We start from the raw sequence: 21,274 nt of genomic DNA, 5'->3' as shown, positions 1-21,274 counted from the left end.
CATGAAAACATGCATGCACTCAGTGACCAGCTCTCTTCCTTTCCACCACTTTTTCTTAAAAAAGTAGTAAAGGTAGCTAGAGGGGCTGTTTTCTCCTCCTGCCTCCTTCCTAGCCCTTTAGCTGATATGCTATGCAGTTTAATTGGGATGCAGAGGCTTTGCATGTCCACACTCAGCATTTAAGTGTCCTGATGACACCATGTACCAATCTGTAGGAGAGACTACACTGGAGCTCCAGGAGTTCATGTTTTCACGTGGTTAATCCCTGCAGGCTGTCTGCAAAATAGCCTTGTCTGTAAGGACAGAAAGCACTGGGCGCGTGCATTGAGGGCTGTGTCTCTGTGCAGGAAGGGTGTGCATGCTTGCAGGAAGGAGCAAGAGTCTGCACCACAGCTTAGCAGCAACATGAACGCTGATGAAGTTGAAGGTCTCCAGTCACCTGTGCAGTACATCTGTTTCCTGGTCCTGCCTGGGTAGGACACGTATCTGGTGTGTTGCACAGCTGGGAGGCATCCTTTGGAAGGACGGTTAAGACAGGTAGTTACAGGGTAATTGATAAAGAAGACATGTGTGAGGAACCAGGATCAGGAGTTGTTGAGGGGCATTCTCATTTCTTTGGAGGGCAGCAGACAGGAATGGAAATAGGGATGATCTTTTGAGGGGAATATCTTTTTTTAAAACTACTGAGCTTGTCAGGTGCAGGGTGTTCCACACATTAAATGAGTGGTGCAGCTGGATGGAGTAGCATGCAGGACAACTTCCCTGGTTGGTGTGTGTCTGTAGTACTGAATGGTCAGTGCTAACCTGTGGCTCCTGTGTCTGCAGGCCAGCAGGCTGGAATCGGCTTGCTTTCCTGGAGCTTTGTTTGAAACGTGACCCTCTTTCTTCAGGTCCCTGTCACATCAGAGCTGTGTGTCTTTGCCTCCTGCCAGCACATGCACCCGTGTAGTGTAACAGTGTTTTCGGCTTCTATGATCGCTGTATGATTTTCAGAAAGATCAGCTTGTTCCCTGCTACTGTCTGGAGGCTAGCAGTTGAAGGGGCAGGCAGAAGAGCTCTGTAAATAATGCGTTTGACAGTTAGGCAGAATTTTGTTCTACAAAATCCCAATTTTGCCATCATAAGAGTCGCATTTGAAAGTGTTTGTAACAAAAGGAATGAATGTGAGTGTCTGCCAGTACTCTTGAGACCCAGCTTGTGTGTGTATCGGCAGACAGCCATTAACGCGTGGAATAATCGTGTATATGGAGTTCTGCAGCAATTCTGTGGACCACAGTCAGATACCTTACAAGCCAGTAGTTAGTTGTCCGTGGCAGAACTTCGCTACCCATCTCCTTTGCTGGCTGCTTGTAGGTAGTGAGCAGAGAATAGCAAATCTTGTAGAACTCCATAGAAACTGTGCATGCAGCAGCTGTGTGCTCTTTTGCTGTTGCTCTACTTAGGAGTGTTTTGCAGAGGGTTACCCAGCATCAGAAGTATCATTTGGTTCATAGCTTTTAATGGCCTGGAGAGAGATGTGCTGAGTGGGTATCTTACCCCAAACTCCTGATCACAGGAGAGTTATAAAAGTAGTTTGGTTCCAAATCGTCCCTGAATTCGCATGATTCGTGTTGAAATAAAATGGGAATGTGGTTTGGGTGGTAGGTATGTAGGTTCTAAAAGTGAGTTTCCGAGTAGCTGGCCTGACTTTGGGCCATGTCACTTTGTTCTTTCTGTCCCATGTTTCTAAATTTAGCAACCTCTTTACAGCCTCTTAAAACAGTAATTGTTTGTTCCCAATTCTGCTGTGTGTTAGCATCCTGATTCACCTCATGCTTACTCATTTCTTTTAGTATCCCTAGTCAGTGTAAAATCAATAATGTCTAAAACCAAAACATATATGAGAATGCCTTCTTGTGTTCCACTGATAAAGGTAACTGTTCTCAGTACATCGTTGTCACAGGCCAGATATTCTCGTGTTCCAGCACCTCCTTTCTCACAAAATAAACTTAATTGTCTGTGACTTTTTTAACTTCCAAAGTATGCAAATGAATCTTGTCTACAGAGTGTAGGTCCCTGAGTTTAGGTTGCATACATCAGCACAGTTTGTGTTGCAGGAACACCTCACTGATGCTCACAGGGTAAAGAAAAAAGAAATGTGTTTTGGAGTTTATGAACTTCTGAGTCATGAGAAACCAGAGCCACAATCTACAACTATCTGTGATCACAGAACCCGTTGCTCAGTTAAGTTTGAAAGGCGTGGGTTGTGTCAAAGAGATACGTGCAATATGTAGGGTAGGTCACCTTGATGATGGTTTTGAAATATATTCCAATTTCTGAATTTGTGGCTGCTGCATTAATTGGCAGGTTTCAACTGATGCATCCTTCAGAGTATGAGCAGTCTATCAGCAAAGGAGAGACACCATTTGGAGCTGGTGGTTGTTTGTAAACACTTGTAAGGTTTCTGTGCAGAATCATGGAAAAAGCCTCATCAGCCTTAAATACTCTGCTTCCATTGCAGAGGGCAGTGCTGAGATTTAAGTGAGTATCTGTTGATTTGATTTCTACCTTCTTGGAGGTTAAATGGTAGGCATGGAAGGTACTTTGTTAGGTATTCCAGACAATGGGTAAAGAATACAATGGTTTTTCAGTGGGAGAAAAGTTGTGTCTTTAATTCTTTGAATTACTAATATGCCTCTTCTGTTTACATAAAGTCCTGTTAATTGGTAGTGGCATTAATATGACATGTGCTTATGCTGTGCCAGCTAAACTGAATAACCATTGCTAGAGAAACTGCAGGTTTAGAAGATTAAGGGAGCATGGCACATTTAGTGCATGTGGGTGTAAGTAAATGTTTATTGCTGAATCTTGCGCTGAGCAGACCGAGGCTGTATTCTGGCCAGGGATGCTGGTGTTGGAGTACTGGGTCAGGAGGCTCATCACAAAATAGCTGTTTGCGTGTGCCTCCGGCTTACATCCAGCACGGGTCAGTTGTGGTTCAGTTGTGGCATGACCTGTGTGAGCTGTGCTGTGTTCTCACAGAACACCCACTTGATAGTTGGAGACCTTCAATCAAATTCAGTCCTCAGCCTACCTCTTGTCTTTCCCACAATGACTCTAAAGGAACAAGGATGAGATATGTTAGCATGTACTGGGAGGAAGTGCTGTCCTGGGGAAGGAGGTATGGAGCGATCTTCCAAAGGGCCAATGATTAAAAACAAAGGACAGCGCACATTGCAAAATTGACATGCTCCAGCAGCCTCCTAACTATTTGTTTAGATACCAGAGGTCAGGTTTCTAGATGTATTGAAGTATTCATTCACCTCAGTTCCTCATTTGTGAAAGAGGGAAGTACATATAAACCTATCTCAGAGGCTGCATGGTTAATACTCTGAGTGTGACAGTTGTTGATACCTTCTTCAATGCCAGTGAATGTTGTAACTGTGGAAAGCAGTAATACATACACTCAGATCGGGGGGAGGGGTCAAGCATAAAAACTGTTGACTTTCTGTTTCAATAATAGGTGAAACAGTGTGACTCCTAGCTTCTTACTAGTTACTCTGACGTGTGTGCCGCGCAAAGAAAGTACAGAGCAATTAGTAGAACTTTATTTCTCTCTTGCAGTGTCAACATGTTAAAGATAGCAAGTGCTGCTTCTAAATTTCTCTATAGCTCAGAGGGAAGAAAACATTCAGTAAAAGTCTTTTTAAAGAGTAGCTGACTCTGATAGGTATGGCATGAGAGCTTTTCTTAGTATTGATTCAACTGAATCACTGTCTGAAGGAGGCAAATTTAAACACGATAATAAAGGAAGAAGTTCAGCCATGCTGTAGGAAGATACCTGTCTACCCACTGTGGTGTGCTTGGATTTTCTCACTGAACCACCTAATTGAAATAAAACAAGAAAGGATATTTGTTCTTCAATGGTAGCTTGTGTTCTAGGGCCTGTAACTTGCCTTCCTAGAACCCCTGACTTGTGAGTGTGCCTCTTGCCTCCTTAAGATGGCAAGCTCAGAGTTTCAGATGCCTAAATATGCTGCTAGAACTGAAACACTTTGGTTAGCTAAGACTACCCAGTGTGAAAAGTGAGCCAGTAGTTTGTGAGAAGATTTCACCCAAAGAGGAAGCTCTGCTAAAGCCGTTTTGCATTAGGAAAGCTGGAGGACTGATGTCAAATAGCATGGCAGGGAGGTTTTTCTCGCACTGCTTTTGTCAGCCACTGTGTAGGGTAAGCATTGCTAGAAGGTGTTGCACTTACTTGTGTGCTCCTTTTTGAACTTGTGTTGAGGGGAAGGGAAAAATATAGCCCCTTTTCCATGGTGCTGTTGTTGGTGTGAGTGGTTGTCCTGCATGTGCTGTCAGGACAGGAAGACCTTGAAAGGAAATAGGTGAATATCAGTGAGATGAATAATGGCTAAATTTCAGGCTTGCAGTTCATTGGGTGGTCTCAGAGATGCCTGTTTGGTTGCCTAGGTATCTTGAGAGCTGGGGGAAGGGCTTCATTTGTTCATATGTGTACACATAAAGAGCAATTTTTAATCACCCAGTGAATGGCAGGCTCCCTTAGACTAGCAAAGATGAAGCAAGAACCAAGTATTCCTCTTGATGGGGAAAAAGGTGATTGAATTTGTGATTGAATTGGGGACTGAATTGGGATTCGGTCATCAAGGAGTCCTTTCAAGAAAATTCCAGAGGCAGAACCTGCTCTTGCTGGATCATAAGGAGCCAGGTCAGACTCCTTGTTTCTTCTAGCTCCAGGAATTTTCTTGGCAGCACTCTGGGCAGGAGCAGTGAACTCCAGATCAGGACAGTCTCCTGGCAGATAAGAGAACAGAAATACTTTCTAATCTCTGATCTTTATGAGTGCTTAGAAAGCTGCGTCTCCCAGTTTGCCTGAAAGAAATGCACTGTCATAGCCGAGATTTTCAGTATGTGATTTATCTCCTGAGGGCCTCTTGCATGCCTTTGATGTAGCTGGAGGAGAGGGATTTGATTGGTTTTGCATGTTTGGGCCAAGTTCTGTCGTAAGTAGAACTTGAGGTTATGAGATATTGTGGTATATGTATAATGGAACACAGCAATTGTCTGAACAGCTTCTTTTGCCAATGGCTTTACAACTAGGGGTTGAATTTCCTTGTGTTCCCTGGCAGGTTCTGCTGACCTTCTCTTTTTCACATGCACGTGTACCACCCCCTGTAATCTTCAGTAATCTTTGCAGTGCTCTGCATTTCATCTGTGAATGACAGAGACTCTCATCTCGCTGCCAAGTTTGTTTAAAATTCACCTAAGGTTTAGCAAGCACAGACAAAGAAGCTCTGCCTTGTTACCTTGTCTCATTTCTTTAGGAAGCTGAACTTTTAAATAAATAAATGCAAGGTTGAAAAAAATAAGCTCTAACATATTTGGAAATGCTGTGATTCAAGTTGCCCCAATGCTTGTCAGGAATTGATCTAGACCAGCACCTTTTCTTGCTGTTGGATACAGTGAGAGGAAGTACCTACAGATTCTTATGCTTCGGTTCCTTATCTGTATAACAGCAAGTCATGTTCAATCCTCTGTCAGAGGTTTCAGGATTACTATATCAAGTATCATGGGATGTTATTCTTCTGTGAATACACAGACGTACAGGATGGTGACTTTTCCACATGGATGAACTTGATCTTCTTGGAGTCCAGGATATTTGACTAGTTCCCAGGATGTACGTACTTTCTCCTATGTTGTTGATGATGATGCTGGCCAGCTGAGCAGCCACCCTCGTCTTTACTCTGTTGACGTGTTTTGTGCTTTTTGTCACTCACATTAAACAAGAGTTTGAACACAGGCAGCTTTTCCTGACAGTTGTTCAGCTGTGTTTGTTTGTTGTTGGCAACCAGTTATAAGATTTTCTTAATGTTAACTGAATAACTGGAATTCCTGGGCATGTTCAAAGAGGTGGGGGGTTAAATCCAGAAACTAGTCAGCATGAATAAACTTCATTGGAGATCTCTCTTGCTCCAATATCAGAAACATCATTTGGTGAGAATGGGTGAGAATGGGATGAGATTTTCTGAAATGTCACGTGGTGGAAAAGAAATCACTTGATGCTTCTGTGTAGGAGTCTCTCCTTTAACTGAAACTTGCAGTTTGCTATTTTTAAGAGCATTCCCATAGATAAGAGACATGTTTTCAAACCCCAGCAGACGTTCAGCAAGTTTACAACTTTGGTTGTATTTAGGGCCAGTTGATGTACTGGCAGAAAAAACACTGGTATTTTGCACATAAACCAACTGAGAACCAAGCCCAGAGCCCAGTGTCGGGGTACTGGCATACCACTGACTGATGCTGTAGTTAGACAAATATTTTCTCAGGGGCCAGCATTGGCTTCAGCATCTCCAGTTCATACTGTCCCTTCAGTTTTGCTATGGCAGTTGTTCCTGCGGCAGTTTGATTGTCTGAGCTTGTAATGCCTTGGTAAGGTTATTTTTTAACCTGAATCTGCTTTCCAGTCTGGTTTACTGCACAAGTCAACAAATAGTTAAACCAGTTTGTCAGAGGCAGGAGAGGATGAAAACAGGTTCTGGGTTCACTTAAGCACACAATGCCACCAGACAGCTCCTGGTCAGGCTGGCTGAGGTGTTAGTGAGTTGCCAGGTTGCATTCAGGTTGCAGGTCTCGGAGCAAGGGTTTCCTTCTGCTGTGCTTAATTTAGAGCTGTCCGCACCACATGTAAAGCCTGGAAACACTGAAGAAGAAAAGAGCAGTTCGGCTTCATCTGCCATTTCAGCTTACTCAGACATCCAAGTTTCCTTGACTTGACCCCTCAGAAAGCGGGAAGGCATGGTCCTGGTTTTGAATTATGCATTGTAGCAAAACCCATGGAGTACTTTTGTTGCCTGTTTTTGAATAAATAGTTTGTTGTTGAACCTCTTGGACTGTTTGCAGTGTGTAGTTCTTGTTTTAACAAGGTATTTACCCTGCAGCTTGGGAGCTGCGTCTGTAGCTGATGTCTGCTCAGGTCATGGGGCTCTGTTGGATTTTAGGGGGATTTTGCTCCAAGGAGCCCACAGAAGCTATACATTTGGCCACTCCATGTTTCTCTTGCCCAGCCTGTGGCTGTGATCTCCAGTTCGCTGGCTGATCACTAGCAGTGGACAACTTCAAGGCATGAATTGCTGAAGTCCCTCCATACCTTCACACTTCCCATGCAAACGTTCTTTTTATAGAAATGTATTTTAAGCAAAGCTAGAAGGCATAACAGCTCACTTGAAAACAAAGGCTAAAAACCAGGATGCAGAGTGTTGCATTTGGGGAAATGGGAGCTTTTGCCATCATGTGTTGGACTATGCCAGCACCCAGGCAACTTGCTTCCAGCTTCTCCTGGGTGTAAGACAGGAGCCTGACTTGTTCCTCCTCTCCTTGAAGCAGGGCAGCAAATGTGGTCAGGATTGATCTCCAGCCTAATAAAATCAAGCAGACCTCATGTGTGCTGTGAAACAGGTCAGAGGGAGGTAAGCCAAAGGACTGTAGTGAAGAAGCAGTGCTTTCTTGGAGTGCTTCACTTTGAGTGGGATAGCAGGGAGAATAAGAAGACTGAGCACAAAGTTGTGTGTTCAGTGTCTTGTGCAATCCCCTTGGAGTACCGTCAAAGTCAAATCACAGCGCTCTGCCACCTTCAGGGAGAACTTCTGGACTTGAACAATATCGGTGGAAGAAGGTCTCTTAAAATTGAGAGATGGAAACCATTAAGCATTTGAAACCGCACTTCCCAGGGTTTTTCACACAGTCATAATCTTGCTGATGTTCTGACCCTGGCATATTTGTAACTATATACATAATGACATGATGCAGATCAAATAACAGTGTGTGTGGCTCTCTAGTTGTGTATTAAGACTGCAACTGCTCTCCTATTCCTTGGAGCAGTGAAATCTTGTAAATGTAGATGATTCCTAAAATTTGCCAAAACTTGTCTTGCTGTAGTTTGTTTGGACAAGACAGAACTATTGATGTAGTAGAGCAAGTTTTTTGCTGTGCTGAAACTTTCTTGGCAGCCATCTTGTATCTTCAATTACTTATGAGCAATCTGGAGGAAAAAGGCATTTTTGTAGAGTCTGAGACAGCAAAAGCACAAATTCTGTGTTCCCATGAAATCCACCCTTGTTCATCAAGAGATTCTCAGTGTGCGTGAGACCAGGACTATGCTCTTGATTTAGAGCCAACTCAAGAACTGGGTTGAAACAGGCCAATTATATCCTGTTGTTGGGGGGGTGGGGTGGTTAACAGCAGCAGAGTTGACAAGGTGGCATTTTTGCATCTTCAGTTTGCTGCTTTTATTACTTCAACTTTCATTAAGATTGTAGAGACATTACTGGTTCTCCCCCCCGTCCCCTACAGTTCTTGAACAAATATTCTGAGTTATAACATAAATTTTTAATCCTCTTCCATTCCATTTACTTCTTGCAGTTCTTGTGTGATTGGTGAGAATAAGCCTACGCTGCAGGGATACAAGAGGAGCAACAGCCTGAGGTAGGGCTTGGAGCTGAAGTTTGTTTTCCAGTACAATCGCAGGGAAGGTTGAGACTCTCAATCAGCCAGGTTCTTCCACTCATCCTCAGGGAGAGTCTGCAGAGTTTGAGGGTTGAGACCACCTGTGTGAGACCCCTTTTAAAATGGGGTGGGGGGCTAAAGTGCTGGGGTTTTTGCCACATTTAGGTTCTTCCTTGTCTCCTTTCACGTCCGTGTATTTCAAAACCTTTTTGTGGTGAAGCTCAGGAACGTTTCCTTATGAGCCAAAAGAATGCTGGTTTTTGTGTCCTGTTAATTAAAAAATGAAGAAAGGAACAGCAGACTTAATGTGGTGCTCAGTGCTTTTCCCACTGCGATGTTGTTGTGATGACAAAGCCAGCATAAGTGACAGGATTAATTCCATATGTTACAGATGGATACATTTTTCCAAAATATTTTTGTGACAAGAGTTACGTATGCAAGCAGTAAAGTCAAGCCATATGTTGTGATCAAAAGCTGAGCTGGTGTTAAATTATATTTGTGAATGTAATTGCAATTTGCAGTATAATTGCAGTTTGCAGTTGTCACCGAACAGACTTCTGCGTTGTAGTGAATGGGTAATATGTGACTGTGAATGTTTTAAACTTTGCACTGTAAAGCTGTTGTACTTTTTGGTCTTACTCTGTGAAATGTGTAGTAAGTTCTGCCTTGCCTTCAGTGGGGCCAAGGTAAGACACCAGGATTTGTTGTCTGAAAATTACTGTTTGACGTAATGGAATGCAAGAAGAAATTAATTGCTCTTATTGAAAGCTTTTAACAGTTGGATGTGCTTTGTACAGTCCTGTTTTAAATCTCACCAGGTTAAGTACAAAGGAAATAAACCAGTCATTCTAGCTCAAAATCTGACATCCTTCAGGAAAGCTTGGCTGCTTGCTTGCTGACTCATTAATACTGACTTCCATTTGGAAAGCACTTGAATGATGGTAGATTCACATCCTGTCTAACTTTTTGACTTAATGTTGTTCAAGAATTCCGGATTCTCCCAATGATCATCCTGATTCAACTTTGAATTAATATAGCTGCCTAAAGACAGTTTAGAGTTGAACTTTCCCTGATTCTTAACTCTTCTGCATTAATCCTGCCTTTTTGACATGGATGACATAGTCTGGATGACTGGGATTGTTTGAGTTCAATGCATGGGTTTTAAAGCCTGCCTGTTAGTTAAAAATAAGAAAGGTTTTGTTAGGCGAAGACCTGCCTCATGTACTTCTAGTGATAATATTTAATGTTAATCCCAAGTCAGTCCTTGGGGATCTTTTAAATTACTTTCCGACACTTTAGAGAGCAAAACTAGGCAGATGTTTTGCATCTTTTTGACTTTGATTTCTGATGTATGTAAAGCCAACATACCCATTAACTTTAAGTTGGGGGTGTGTATTGTAAGTATTCCAAGAGAATAAAATACTTGAGGAGACTCTTCTAGAATGGATGTGTGTATTCTTGTGAGAACTGATTAACTTTGTCAGACTCCTGGCAGACTAATGCTTACTGGTGGTTGAGTCAAGTATGCCATCATATAAATGGTGATGGTGTTACAATAGTCAGTGCACATTTTGGCTTCCAACACAGAAATGTACTGCTGTAGTAGTGTTAGATATAAACTCATTCTTTCTATTCTAGAATCAGATTTTGGTTTTTAATGCCATGCCGGGTATAAATATTATCTTCTAAAATAAGCATGTAATAGTTTTTAATATGTTGTTTCTCATACTTACCCAGCTAGGAGAAAAACAGTTGTAAAACCACAGATGTTTTGAACTGTTCACACTGCTGAAATTATTTACTTGCTTGAATATTATATGTAGGCTCAAATTGAGCAGACTCACAAGGGGAAAGATGTATTAAAGCATTTCATTATAATTCCCAGCCTCTTTCTGAATTTGTTTCATACAGGCTGCTGCAGATCCAATGTCTTCCTCTGATGCACCAGAAGATGGCCCAAAGGAAACATCAAGTGTATCGCAGAATATCAGTATGTTTCTGGTTTGACTGGGGAGGGTGTATCACGTTGGAAGTTTATTAAGCTGAACGTCCATGCCTTTTCCTTCCCTAATAAGGATGTGGCTGTTGGCACACAAGGGAGATGCGAATGAGGTCATATCTGACTTAATCTGTTCTTGATTTGTGGAAAAGCCCAGTTGCATAACCCGAATTTGGAAAGAGCAATGACGTATCGATTGTCAATTTGCTGCTCCCATGCTCTCAAAAGAAAGTAAATGGTTTGTGATTTAATTTGGCCATTGCTTTAAGCTCAGTTTTTGCTCTCTAAGCCAGAGTTGTATAAGTATGTATTTGCTTAAACATTCTGGCATTTAGTGTTGTGATGTTGAATAACTTGTTCCAAGTGGAATACTTTCCCCTTGCTAGCATGATAATATTTTGATATGAAAGCCAAGCCTGCAGGAATAGAAGTATTATTCCAGCCAAAACTGTCTTGTGAAGCCCAGGAAGAGCATCAGTCCTTACCTTTTAGTGGTAAGGATCAGATAATGGCAGACAGTCCTTCCTCAGGAGGAGGAAAACCAAAAGCTTCTTGAGATTTGCTTTATGTTTTGTGATACGCTGCTGCTGTCATGTTAATGCACATGGTGCTCATTATGAACAATAGGAATATTCAGATTGTGCTTTCTGGCAAATAATAAGCTCTGAACCACCTTAGGGTGAATTAGTTGGTAACAGCAACAATGCTGTAATGTTGAAGTTGCTCAATAATCCCTAAGGACTGCAGCTTTCAGAAATAACAGTCGTGGGAGCAAACAGAGCCTTGACTAAAGCTATGGGAAAACCATTCAGACCTAAAGAAGCAGATTAATTTTTTATGCTGCTTTTTACTCCAGATATGGAAGTTGGTTTAATAAAAACCATAGCTGCTCCTGAGAATGTTTTCCTTGATTATGTCAAGGAATGATAACATCTGGTACTGCACTGATACAGCAGTTTTTCTCTACATGAAACATTATTCAGTCCAGTTCTGAATATATGTATGAGGTGAGACCTGAAAATTAATAGAGATAAAATCCTTTCAGGGTTACTGAATACATAGAAACCACTTTCAACTGGCAGAATCTGAGCTATAAATGGCCTTAGGCTAGGAGGGTATTTGGAGAAGGTGTTGTGCACACTTCCCATTTCTTATATTCTTCCTTAGATATCTACTTTTGACCTTTGTGGGGGGGGAGGATATTTGCTTAGGTAGATTTTGGTTCATCTACTATGGCTGCTTTTATGATTATGTGACTGAGAGCTACAAATGCAACAGCTCTACCTCTTCTTGCTTTTACAGAAGTTTTCCCCAACCCTTCCTTAGGAACATGGTTTTAGATCAGACCCTTCTGATTGCAACACCATATTCTTGGGTATTGACCATGAAGTAGTAGCGTACTAAAATGCTAACTAAGAAGGGTGTTGGAGGGTGGTTTTTGTTTGAGTTTGTGTTGGTTTTGACATGAAATCTTGAGTATTTGTGGGACAGATCTGGGGCTAGAGCCACACAGTTAAACCTGACGCATTAAATGAATGTATGGTAGGAGGCTGTAATTTATGTGCATCTTTGACATCCTGCCTGCAAACTGTTCACTAACCTTTATTTTTTTCCCTGGGATTATGATCTTATTCCAGGCTTCTGGACCACTTGAGACCTCTGCTAACTTGTGCAGCAGCTTGCCAGAGAGAGACAGTTGGTTGGAAACAAAACTCTTGATGGCTTTTTTTTTTTTTTTTTCCCCCTAAGATTCATTACAGCTTAAAGATGATTTACTCAAAGTTACTGTATTTCCCATTGATGCAGAACTGAAGTTTTCCTGTCTCAGCTAATGAGGCTTTCTGGCATTTAACAAGCAATTGTGATGGACCTGATAGCTCTTCCTATGTGCCGTGGCAAGCTTGACATAGATGGGCTAAACTCCTGTTGTGCTATTCTGTTGTAAATAGTTCATTGTTGAAAGTAGGGAAGAATGATTGGTTTCCTGACCTGAATACCCCTTAAGGTTTAATTTTCAATTGTATACTGATCCATGGTGTGTTAATCACAGAAAAGGCTAAGGCTGGTACTGTAGGTATCCTATATGTGCCAATATGTGCAGGTGACTTTACCAGCACATTCACACCAGTGTACTTGTGTTGCTGTTTTATACAGATAAAATCCTGAAAGGGAATGCTTTTGTTCTAGAATTTTAAAAAATGCTCTTTTTTCTTTATTTTTTTTTTCCTTCAATTTAGTGTATACCTTTTCTAAGTATTCTTTGCTTCTCTGTCCACCTCACCTGCCACACAGCTTCTCTCTTTCCCTTACTGAACTGCGTGGACAACCTGTCCCAGTGTCCACAGGGTAGGAAACCTGGACTGAGACCCATGCTTGGAGGCAGCCTCTCCAGTGGTGGCACTCTCAATGATGTAGCCTCAGAATTGAATGTAAGATTACAGTGGTAAATCAATGGCCTTTTAGCTCTGCTCTGCTGTTTAGTGGTGACATTTTTTTTCTGTTTTACTTACTTGCACTTTATAGTCAAGTGTGCTTTTCTTTTCTGCTTTTCTTTACATTTATAGCTGATGCAGATGCATTTAAAATTCTCCTGGAGATGAAGATTAAGAAGAGGCAGAAAAAGCCTACTTTACCAAGCACTGTGACTGAGCTCGACGCTGAGGATGGTTCTAAAGTATATGTGGTTGGAACAGCCCACTTTAGCGACAGCAGCAAAAAGGACGTAGTGAAGGTAAAATACTAGGTGGGAGCCCTTTGGCAGGATGTTTGTAATGCTGTCAATTTTGCATTAGGTAGAAGGCAGTCCAGCTATGACTTAGTTCTGTGCTGTAACCTCCAGACTCTGTTCTTTCTTATTAGCTGTTGGAGGGCTAACAGCACTGTGGCATGAGCTGGAAGGCAGACGCATTATCTTAATTTTTTGATGCAATGCATTGCTTTCCCATCTCAAATATTTTTATTTGTCCTTAAATAATGCAGTTACAGTGCCAGTGTTACACGTAGAAGTCTAGCTAGGGAATTTACATTGCCGGTCGCAGTACAGCATTACATCGCACTGACAGTGCATACTGTGGTTGTTGTGTACTTGCTGTGATGGGGACATGCTGTGAGAAAATGCAAAGCCTAGCACAGAGACTGCAGTTTACAGCTTTTCGCCGCTTGGCGTGTGTAATACTAAGCTGTAAAACCATGCCATCCCAAATTTGGATTCCATTCTCAAGATGCAAATAGTTCTGAAGCTCTAGTGAAAGCAGGAACTATTTCATACTCTTCCTCATGCAAAGTCTGCTGTTTAGGGTGGCTTTATTTTCCAGGAGCTAGAGGGGGAGGAATCTTGGGCCAGAATCATTAACCCTAGTTCTTACAAAGCTTATTCTAACTCAAATTGCAAATTGTGGAGTATGGTCAAAGGAGCTTTGTGAATGTAAAATGTTTAACATCAAGGTTTTCTTTCCTCCTCCCCTGCATAATGTCTTCTGCACCTCCCTGTCCCAAAGCCTCCAGTATATAAAGCATTTCACTGTTATCCTCCTTAAAATATTTCTCAATACATAGTTATTTGGAGAACTCTTATTTACTCTTTCACTGTTCTTTTAATTGAAAATGATTACTGGAATGTGCTTTTTATTAAGTCCCTTTTCTCACGGAAATGTTGATATTGGCTGCATTTCTTTTTAATCCTTCCTAAACTGGTGTAAATAAATTCATCTTTTTCAGACAATACAAGACGTGCAGCCTGATGTAGTTGTGGTGGAACTGTGCCAGTACAGAGTTTCAATGTTAAAGATGGATGAGAAGACATTACTAAAAGAAGCCAAAGAAATAAATCTGGAAAAACTTCAACAAGCTATAAAGCAGGTATGAGTCCCATAGAGAGAACTAAAGGTTTCTGTTAAGAGTAATTTGTCAAGCTGCAACCAAAACCAGTGTTACCATTAGCTGGGAACCTAATACTGTTGCCCTAGGTGAGAGTACCATTACAGTGGCAAAGTTAGGTTTAGTATTTTTCTTTTCAGCAGGAATATTGAGGGCTTCTGTTTCACAGTGGGGTGGTTTGGACACTTGTTGACCCCACCAGGAATCCTCCTGGGTTTAACAGTTGCTTTGTTTGCAGGATGCAAGTCTAATTTCATAATTGTAATGCTCTGCTAATATATTAAATATTACTGTTCTTGCAGGCTCCATCTGTATCACAGCTGTTTAGGGATCACTTAATTTTAGTATTGTCTGTTGTGACGTGTTTAGCTGCTTTCCTTTGTCATCCTAGTGTGTTGCTCTTTTTAATTCTCATCCACTTGTCTTTTGGGTAGTTTCTCATTGATAGTAGCCCTTGAGGGAGGTTTCTGAAAAATCTGGGCTGAAAGTGGGATTCTGTTCAAATTATAGCTACTCTGGCAGTTTGGTGCCATCTGGGATGTCTGTGCAAAATTGGTGCTGTCCTGCATTTTTTCAGTTTCACCCAGTTAGCTAGTATTTAAGTAATTTTAAGCTAGGCACAGTGAAACAGCACTTAGAATGATTAGAATGGCAGTATGTGGTCGATAGTCAAGAGAGGTTCCATAATAGATTGTTATTTGGTTGTATGATAATTATATATTGGAACTGTTTTATTGATGTAATTGGGGAATTTGTAGGATAGCACCCCTCACAAGAATACCATCTGCATCTATGCAGAAGCACTTGTAGTGGCTGGGGGATAGTCTACTGTGTGTATAGTGTCAGTGCAGGCTTTCTGACTCACAGGCAGTAATGTGTCTTTCCTGTTTCCTTTATGTCCTGTTAAAGGAAAGGACATTGCAAAACACTTGCATATTGCATGAATTACTGCATCTGTTTATTTTGGGTAAGGTGAATTGTTGTGATGCATGTAGCCAAAAGAATGCATGCTCACAATTAACAGAGCAGCATACCTGGGGATCTGCTGACCTCGTCAACAGGCACAGAAGCGTATTTTTAATATCAAAGCTAAATGCAACAGTTTTTGCTGTGCTTCTTTGTTGAAAGCAAAAGGACAATGAAAATCAAACAGCAGACTTTTCTCTGTGGTGTAAATTTGTGTTGGCAGCTTTGTAATTATCACTTCCTACTAGGGTTTGAAGTGATCTTGTCTGCAGACTGTAGGCTTCAGAGTGTGTTGGCTTCAAAGCCAGAGTGTAGCACAAAGATCCTTCCTACTGGTACAGCTTAATCTTAACTTTTGTTACCATGTATAATGCAAATAATAAAACTTGGTCATTGCACCTTATAAATAATGTTTCTCCATCTATAGTCTCAACCCAACCTTACTGCTTTGATTCAGTAGCAGTATGTGTTATATAGGGAGAACCAGGAAAAAGAGTCCAACTGTCTCATGTTAAATGGTAGTGTCTGGTAAAAATCAAGCCAGCTGGTAGGTTGCTTGCTCATGTTTCAGTTGTCTTCTCATTGAAACATGCATTCAGGCCCAAAAGCTACACCAAAAGTCAAAATTACTTGCAGCTTTCATCCTTGAGGATCAAATGAGGAAAACTGTGTCTCATTATAATCACTTGTATAAAACTTAAGCAGTAAAATTGCATTTCATCGGTCTTAATTGAAGTTGGAAACCGAGCAGAATGTTAACATGAAACTATTATGCACTCACAATGGGTCACTGGTACTCGCAGCTTACCGAGCAACTGTTGCAGGTTAAAAACAGCCTTCTTCCTCCAGACCCTCCTTGAATTTCAAAACCCTTACAATTGTTTGCAGAGAACTATCTGTTTGCTTTCCATTAAGCAAAGCAAAACAGTGCAGGCTTACCTGAGGATACACAATAACAATTGGCTTAAACCAAACTGGGGAGACGGGTTTTGTCTTATCTTCTCCCCTGTCTTATTGTTTCCACTGTCCCTTCAGTGACCATACCACAGCCCCATGTTAGTCTGAACAGGGCTTGCTTTTTAGGTGCATCATGTCCCTCTGTGGCTGTGTGGTTGCTAGTCCTGACATAGGAGGAGCTGAGAAACTTGTTCTGGGGCGGAAGAGAAAGCGGCCTGATGGCAGCAAATCTTAGCTTAGCCTCACTCTTTTAGGCTGAAGTTACCTGTGCAAGAATATATTGTTATATTGTATGTAACTTTTTTAATGCTTCTGGCCAGTTGAAAAGGTCTCAGTTTGCAGAGTGTAATACAGCCCTCTGTGTTTAAATAACCTGCAGGATTGTCTTATTTAGTAAGATGGATACGGTGTGAATCAGTAGATGACTGGTACATTCATGTGGACAGGAGCAGGCTGCTGTCACTTGTTACTTCACTTGCACTTTAAAGTCAAACCTCCAGTGCACTTGAAGCAGCAGAAAACCAGTTCAGGCTCCAGGTGCAAGGCTGTGTTTGCATAGGACTGTGTCCAGTGGAATTAGGGTTTTTAAAAGAAGAAATCCAGAGGACTAAAATTCAGACGGTTTGTTTCTGCCCACAGTTGTGCAGTTAGTGCTGGATCTGTGACTTGTTATACAGTTAAAGAGTAGCCCCAAGACCACCTCCTTTGGCTGTGTTCCCATATGTAGTATAAGCATTTCTGTGCTGAGTCTGCTTCAGAAGCCCTCTGGCAGCTGCCAATAACAGATGTTTGGGGGAAGGCATTAGAACCTGCAGTTGTAATTTGCCTGTGTATTCCTCTCTCTTCCTGTCCTTTTCACTCTCTCCATGCTAGTCATGGTGTCTAGATTGTGTCTTCCTCAGACATCCTTTCCCAAGCCTCGTGAGTATTTAATATGTTTAATCTCTTCTCGTATGCTTGGTATTTCTTTGCGTGTTTTCTAGTTTCAGGTATCTTGTTTTCAAGACAGCTGTTCACTAAAGGTTGTACAGCAGCCCATTGATACTGAGATATTTTTTTTTGTTCCTTTTCTGGTAATCCCTCTTTTTGTTCTTGCTTTCTGACTGCTATTGAACACTGGGCTGATAAAATTGGTATTTCACATTCTCTCTCTTGTGTGCTGATAGCTCTGCATCCCTCTGCCTGTGAAGTTAAGGTTTTTACTTGTGTATTGCTTTGGTTTATGGCTGTTGCATCTAGCTTGTGAAATTATTGCCAGCCACTCATATTTAATGTTCTTTTGTGATCACCTTTCCTTTATCTGACATGGAATAATCTGATATCAGTAAAAACCTCGTTTATTGTCTTGCTCCTGTTGTTTTTGTACATTTTGGTCTTTATCCCCTGACAGTATCTGGCTGGCCAGTTGTTGCTGGTTTCTGCATAGGCTGCTTGTCACCTTCTATCTCTTTGATGCTGAGCATATACAGCAGGCGCTGAGATCCATGCAGGTTGAACACAGATAACGGGGCCACACTTCAAAGATGTATTCCTCTGTTAGCCAGAAGCATGAATCTTTCTGTCACTGTATAGCAATGAAACTTCAAATACATCAATCCTGAAGGGGAGAGCAGCCAGCAAATAACCTCAGGCTGCATTATCCTAGTTTTCGTTGTGGGCATCTTATCTGAACTTTTGGAAACCCTTGTCCCCCAGGCTTTGGAACTGTATCTCAAGGATGCTGAAAACCCTTTATCTTGCTGCCCTTTCTTCCTCATCTCTCCCCAGGAGCCCAGTGCCCTGTTTTTCTGCCATGCTTGCTAGTTTGTAGCATGACAAAAACAGATAATCAACTGGGTTTGAAAATAGACCCTCTTTTGCCAGCTCTGGTCCTCTGTGGCTCTTCAGTCCATTTAATTGTAGAAACTGCCTATAGCCTTTGGAGAGGTCACACAAGTATCAGATGTGGCACAGGGTGGGTCATTTGAGTGTGGCCCTAAATGCAATGAATGGAGACAAGGACCTTCCTCTGGTAACTTCAAGCAGTTATATTAATTTAGGCTATCCTGTGTAACCTTATCTTTGGTTATGTGAAGCTTGTGATACAGCAGGAAATGAGCCTTTGGTGAGGGAAGGGGGAATGCCTCTACTGGTAGTGGTGTGGGCTGATGCTAAATTGGAGGAGATGTGTAACTAAGGTACAGGTTTCACTCTGGGACAGGTAACACTCACCCACCAGGTCTTAGTTGTAAAAATAACTGGTTGAGGACAGCCGGAGCTGGACAGAAGGAACAGCTGTGAATGGATTTTACTTATTTATTTTTTGTAGAAGGATAGGGAAGGGAAATTCTGCGTAAGTATATTTGAGATTTCTTTTTAGAAAGAAGAATCCTCATTTTAGATCTTTGTTCAGAAAGTTATAGACTGTGCAAGGAGGGGCCTTCAGTCTGCTTGTTGGGAGTGAGTCACACTCGGGATTGTGAGGACTTTTGCAAAGGTGTTATGTGCTGAAGTCATGCACTGCTGTTTCTTGCACAATGTGAGATTCTGTTTCTGCATCAGTTAACCTAACTGGTCCTCAGCCTAGTTTTTCCCAGGGTTGTGGAAGTGTTTGATTAGACCATTAGCTATTTCCCTTTCAGTATCTCTAGAACATGGCATTCACTCTACAGCCAGTACAATATACTCCTATATTTGGGGTGGTTTTTTTTGTAACCAGATGGATCAAGAACAGTTAAATGCATAGTATGGGCTGTTTCACCTTTCAGTTACTCAAATGCTTTCCTCAGGCAGGTGAATTAAATATAGACTGAAGTAAGCTTGCCTGCCCTCCTTTATTTTCTTAACTCTGCCATGCATTTTTGTTGAAAGTGGGAATACCTTGGCCACACTGAAGTGCAAAGCTACTTCACAACTGATACAAACTGATATAAGAGCTGGTACTGATAACTGAATTGGCTCCAAAAGACGGCTTCAGTGCTGCTTCTTCACTAAGATAATTGATGTGGATTTTTCATGACTGTGAGCAGTGTATTCTTCTTAGAAATCCACGCAGCTTGTTAATTTCTTTTTTTAACTTATAATAATGTGTTTCTCTCTCTTCCGCCAGAACGGAGTCATGTCTGGATTGATGCAAATGCTGCTTCTGAAGGTCTCTGCTCACATCACAGAACAGCTGGGAATGGCCCCAGGAGGAGAATTCAGGGAGGCTTTCAAAGAGGTGCGAACTTGAAATGGTTTTTCTGAGGTCAAGGTACTGGCCTTTTGCCCCCAGAGTTGAACTAAATAAAACCAATTTTTAGTGACTGGAAAGGAGCACTCTGGCCACACTTGTGCTGAAGCCTATGAAGGTCTAAGAATTGGCTTCAGCTTCAAAGTGTACTTGAGAGTACAGGTGTTTGTAGCCCTAAGTGGCATGAAAGAAACTCCAAAAAGGCTTCAGATGATAAGGGGTTTTCTTGATGGTATTTCTGGTGGCATTTGTTTCTTTTTCATTAATAATTTATTGCTTCTTGTTCCTGCTAAATAACTGGGTTTGAATTTTCTGGATATGGAGCCTGATCCTACTGTTGGTGGTATCAGGGTTTCAGGTTGTAAAAACCAACTCTAAAGCATGAATGCAATCTAACACATTCATCTAGAAAGATCGTTAGGGAAATGAAATATGTGACTTGTCTGCTAGTCACATCTGGTCTGTTAACATTCCCTTTTAATGTACTGTCAGCTCTGATACTGGGAAGTAAATAGCTGGACTTCTGCTGCGTATCACAGCTACTCTCTTGGGGTTTTTTGTCAGGGGATCCTGAGGCACTGTTTCACCTCTATGTATCCACCTTGCAGAATGGATCTTGCTATTTTTTAAGTTACATATTAGTAAGGAAATCTGAGATAACATAGTTGTTAACAAATCTGAAATTATTTGGTTGGTTTATCTGTAACAAAAAGAGAACTATTTCAAGGCTTAGTTTCCTGAGCATTCCAGGCCACAGTGAAACATTTAAGTGGGAAAGAAAAAATATGTCTATATTAGCTCTGTCCTGTTCTGAAGTGGTTGTTTGATATTTCTAAACAAGCATGCATAGGGAAGAGCTTTCTATAAATTCTGTACTGTGCTAAAATTTGTCAGTCTGGGCTACAGTGAAGTCTCACCTCACATTGGTGTGTGGTATCTGACATCAGTTCTTGTTTCATAAGCTCCTTCTTGAATATATTTTACCATGAGAAACCGATAGGTTACTGATCCTGACAAATCCTAGGTAAAAGCAAAATGACCACAGCTGTTGTTAGACTTTATTCAGACCCAGACCAGATACTGAGCCCCTTCTGTTTAGCTTTGGTCATAAGCAGAAGCTTTATGCTTAGGTGAAAGCAACCTAAAGAGGGTGGCATTACAACTTAATGTTGTTACTGTAATACCTACTGCATCTTGTAGCTATGAAGCAGTATTTTAGAAGCTTTAATGCAAAACCAAAACAAGTTTTGGATGTTGAAATTATGACACTACTTGCCATTTATTTTAAGTTACCTTGCATAGAACAATAAAACAAACATTCTCTTAATTTATATCTTCTTTTTCAGGCCAGTAAAGTACCTTTCTGTAAATTCCATCTTGGAGACCGGCCCATCCCTGTTACATTTAAGAGAGCAATTGCTGCACTTTCTTTCTGGCAAAAAGTCAAGCTTGCCTGGGGCCTTTGCTTCTTGTCTGACCCAATCAGGTATGAATAAGCATCCCATATGTTTATTGTGGTGAATTGCTCAGTTCTTCAGTTTGACTTCAGTACAAGCTGGAAGTCTTTGGTACCCAGCCTGCTGCAATTAAACTTGAAGTTAATGAGAAGGATAAATATACAAATTACCCTGCAATAAACCATATTTTCTGCAGAGAAAGCTGGCTTTCTGGTCCTGTTCCAGCTCTTTCTTTAATTGCTTTTCGATACATTATTGCCAGGTAAAGTGAAAGATTTAGTGCTGGAGAATTCCTAATGTGCTTAA

General features: G+C 41.4%; 1 protein-coding gene across 6 annotated transcripts in view; it reads left to right on the top strand.

Annotated features, from left to right (window-relative positions):
- TRABD (TraB domain containing) overlaps positions 1-21,274 on the top strand; it is a 37,172-nt gene that overhangs the window by 2,482 nt on the left and 13,416 nt on the right. For 2 of the 6 annotated variants that reach the window (XM_065665158.1, XM_065665169.1), the window contains exons 2-8: positions 7,384-7,466; positions 8,419-8,481; positions 10,414-10,492; positions 13,066-13,232; positions 14,219-14,359; positions 19,389-19,499; positions 20,858-20,997. In XM_065665158.1, the coding sequence (XP_065521230.1) occupies positions 10,429-10,492; positions 13,066-13,232; positions 14,219-14,359; positions 19,389-19,499; positions 20,858-20,997 (623 nt within the window). In that variant the 5' untranslated portion in view covers positions 7,384-7,466; positions 8,419-8,481; positions 10,414-10,428. Of the gene's footprint in view, positions 1-7,380; positions 7,467-8,418; positions 8,482-10,413; positions 10,493-12,646; positions 12,931-13,065; positions 13,233-14,218; positions 14,360-19,388; positions 19,500-20,857; positions 20,998-21,274 lie in introns of those variants that run through there. The other 4 variants (XM_065665144.1, XM_065665154.1, XM_065665165.1 and 1 more) reach the window with 3 other exon arrangements.

The sequence above is a fragment of the Lathamus discolor genome, chromosome 1 (genome assembly GCF_037157495.1).
Source record: "Lathamus discolor isolate bLatDis1 chromosome 1, bLatDis1.hap1, whole genome shotgun sequence".
Lineage (NCBI taxonomy): Eukaryota > Metazoa > Chordata > Aves > Psittaciformes > Psittacidae > Lathamus > Lathamus discolor.
The sequence above is the reverse complement of the archived record's forward strand: the minus strand, read 5'-3'. Positions and strand labels throughout refer to the sequence as shown.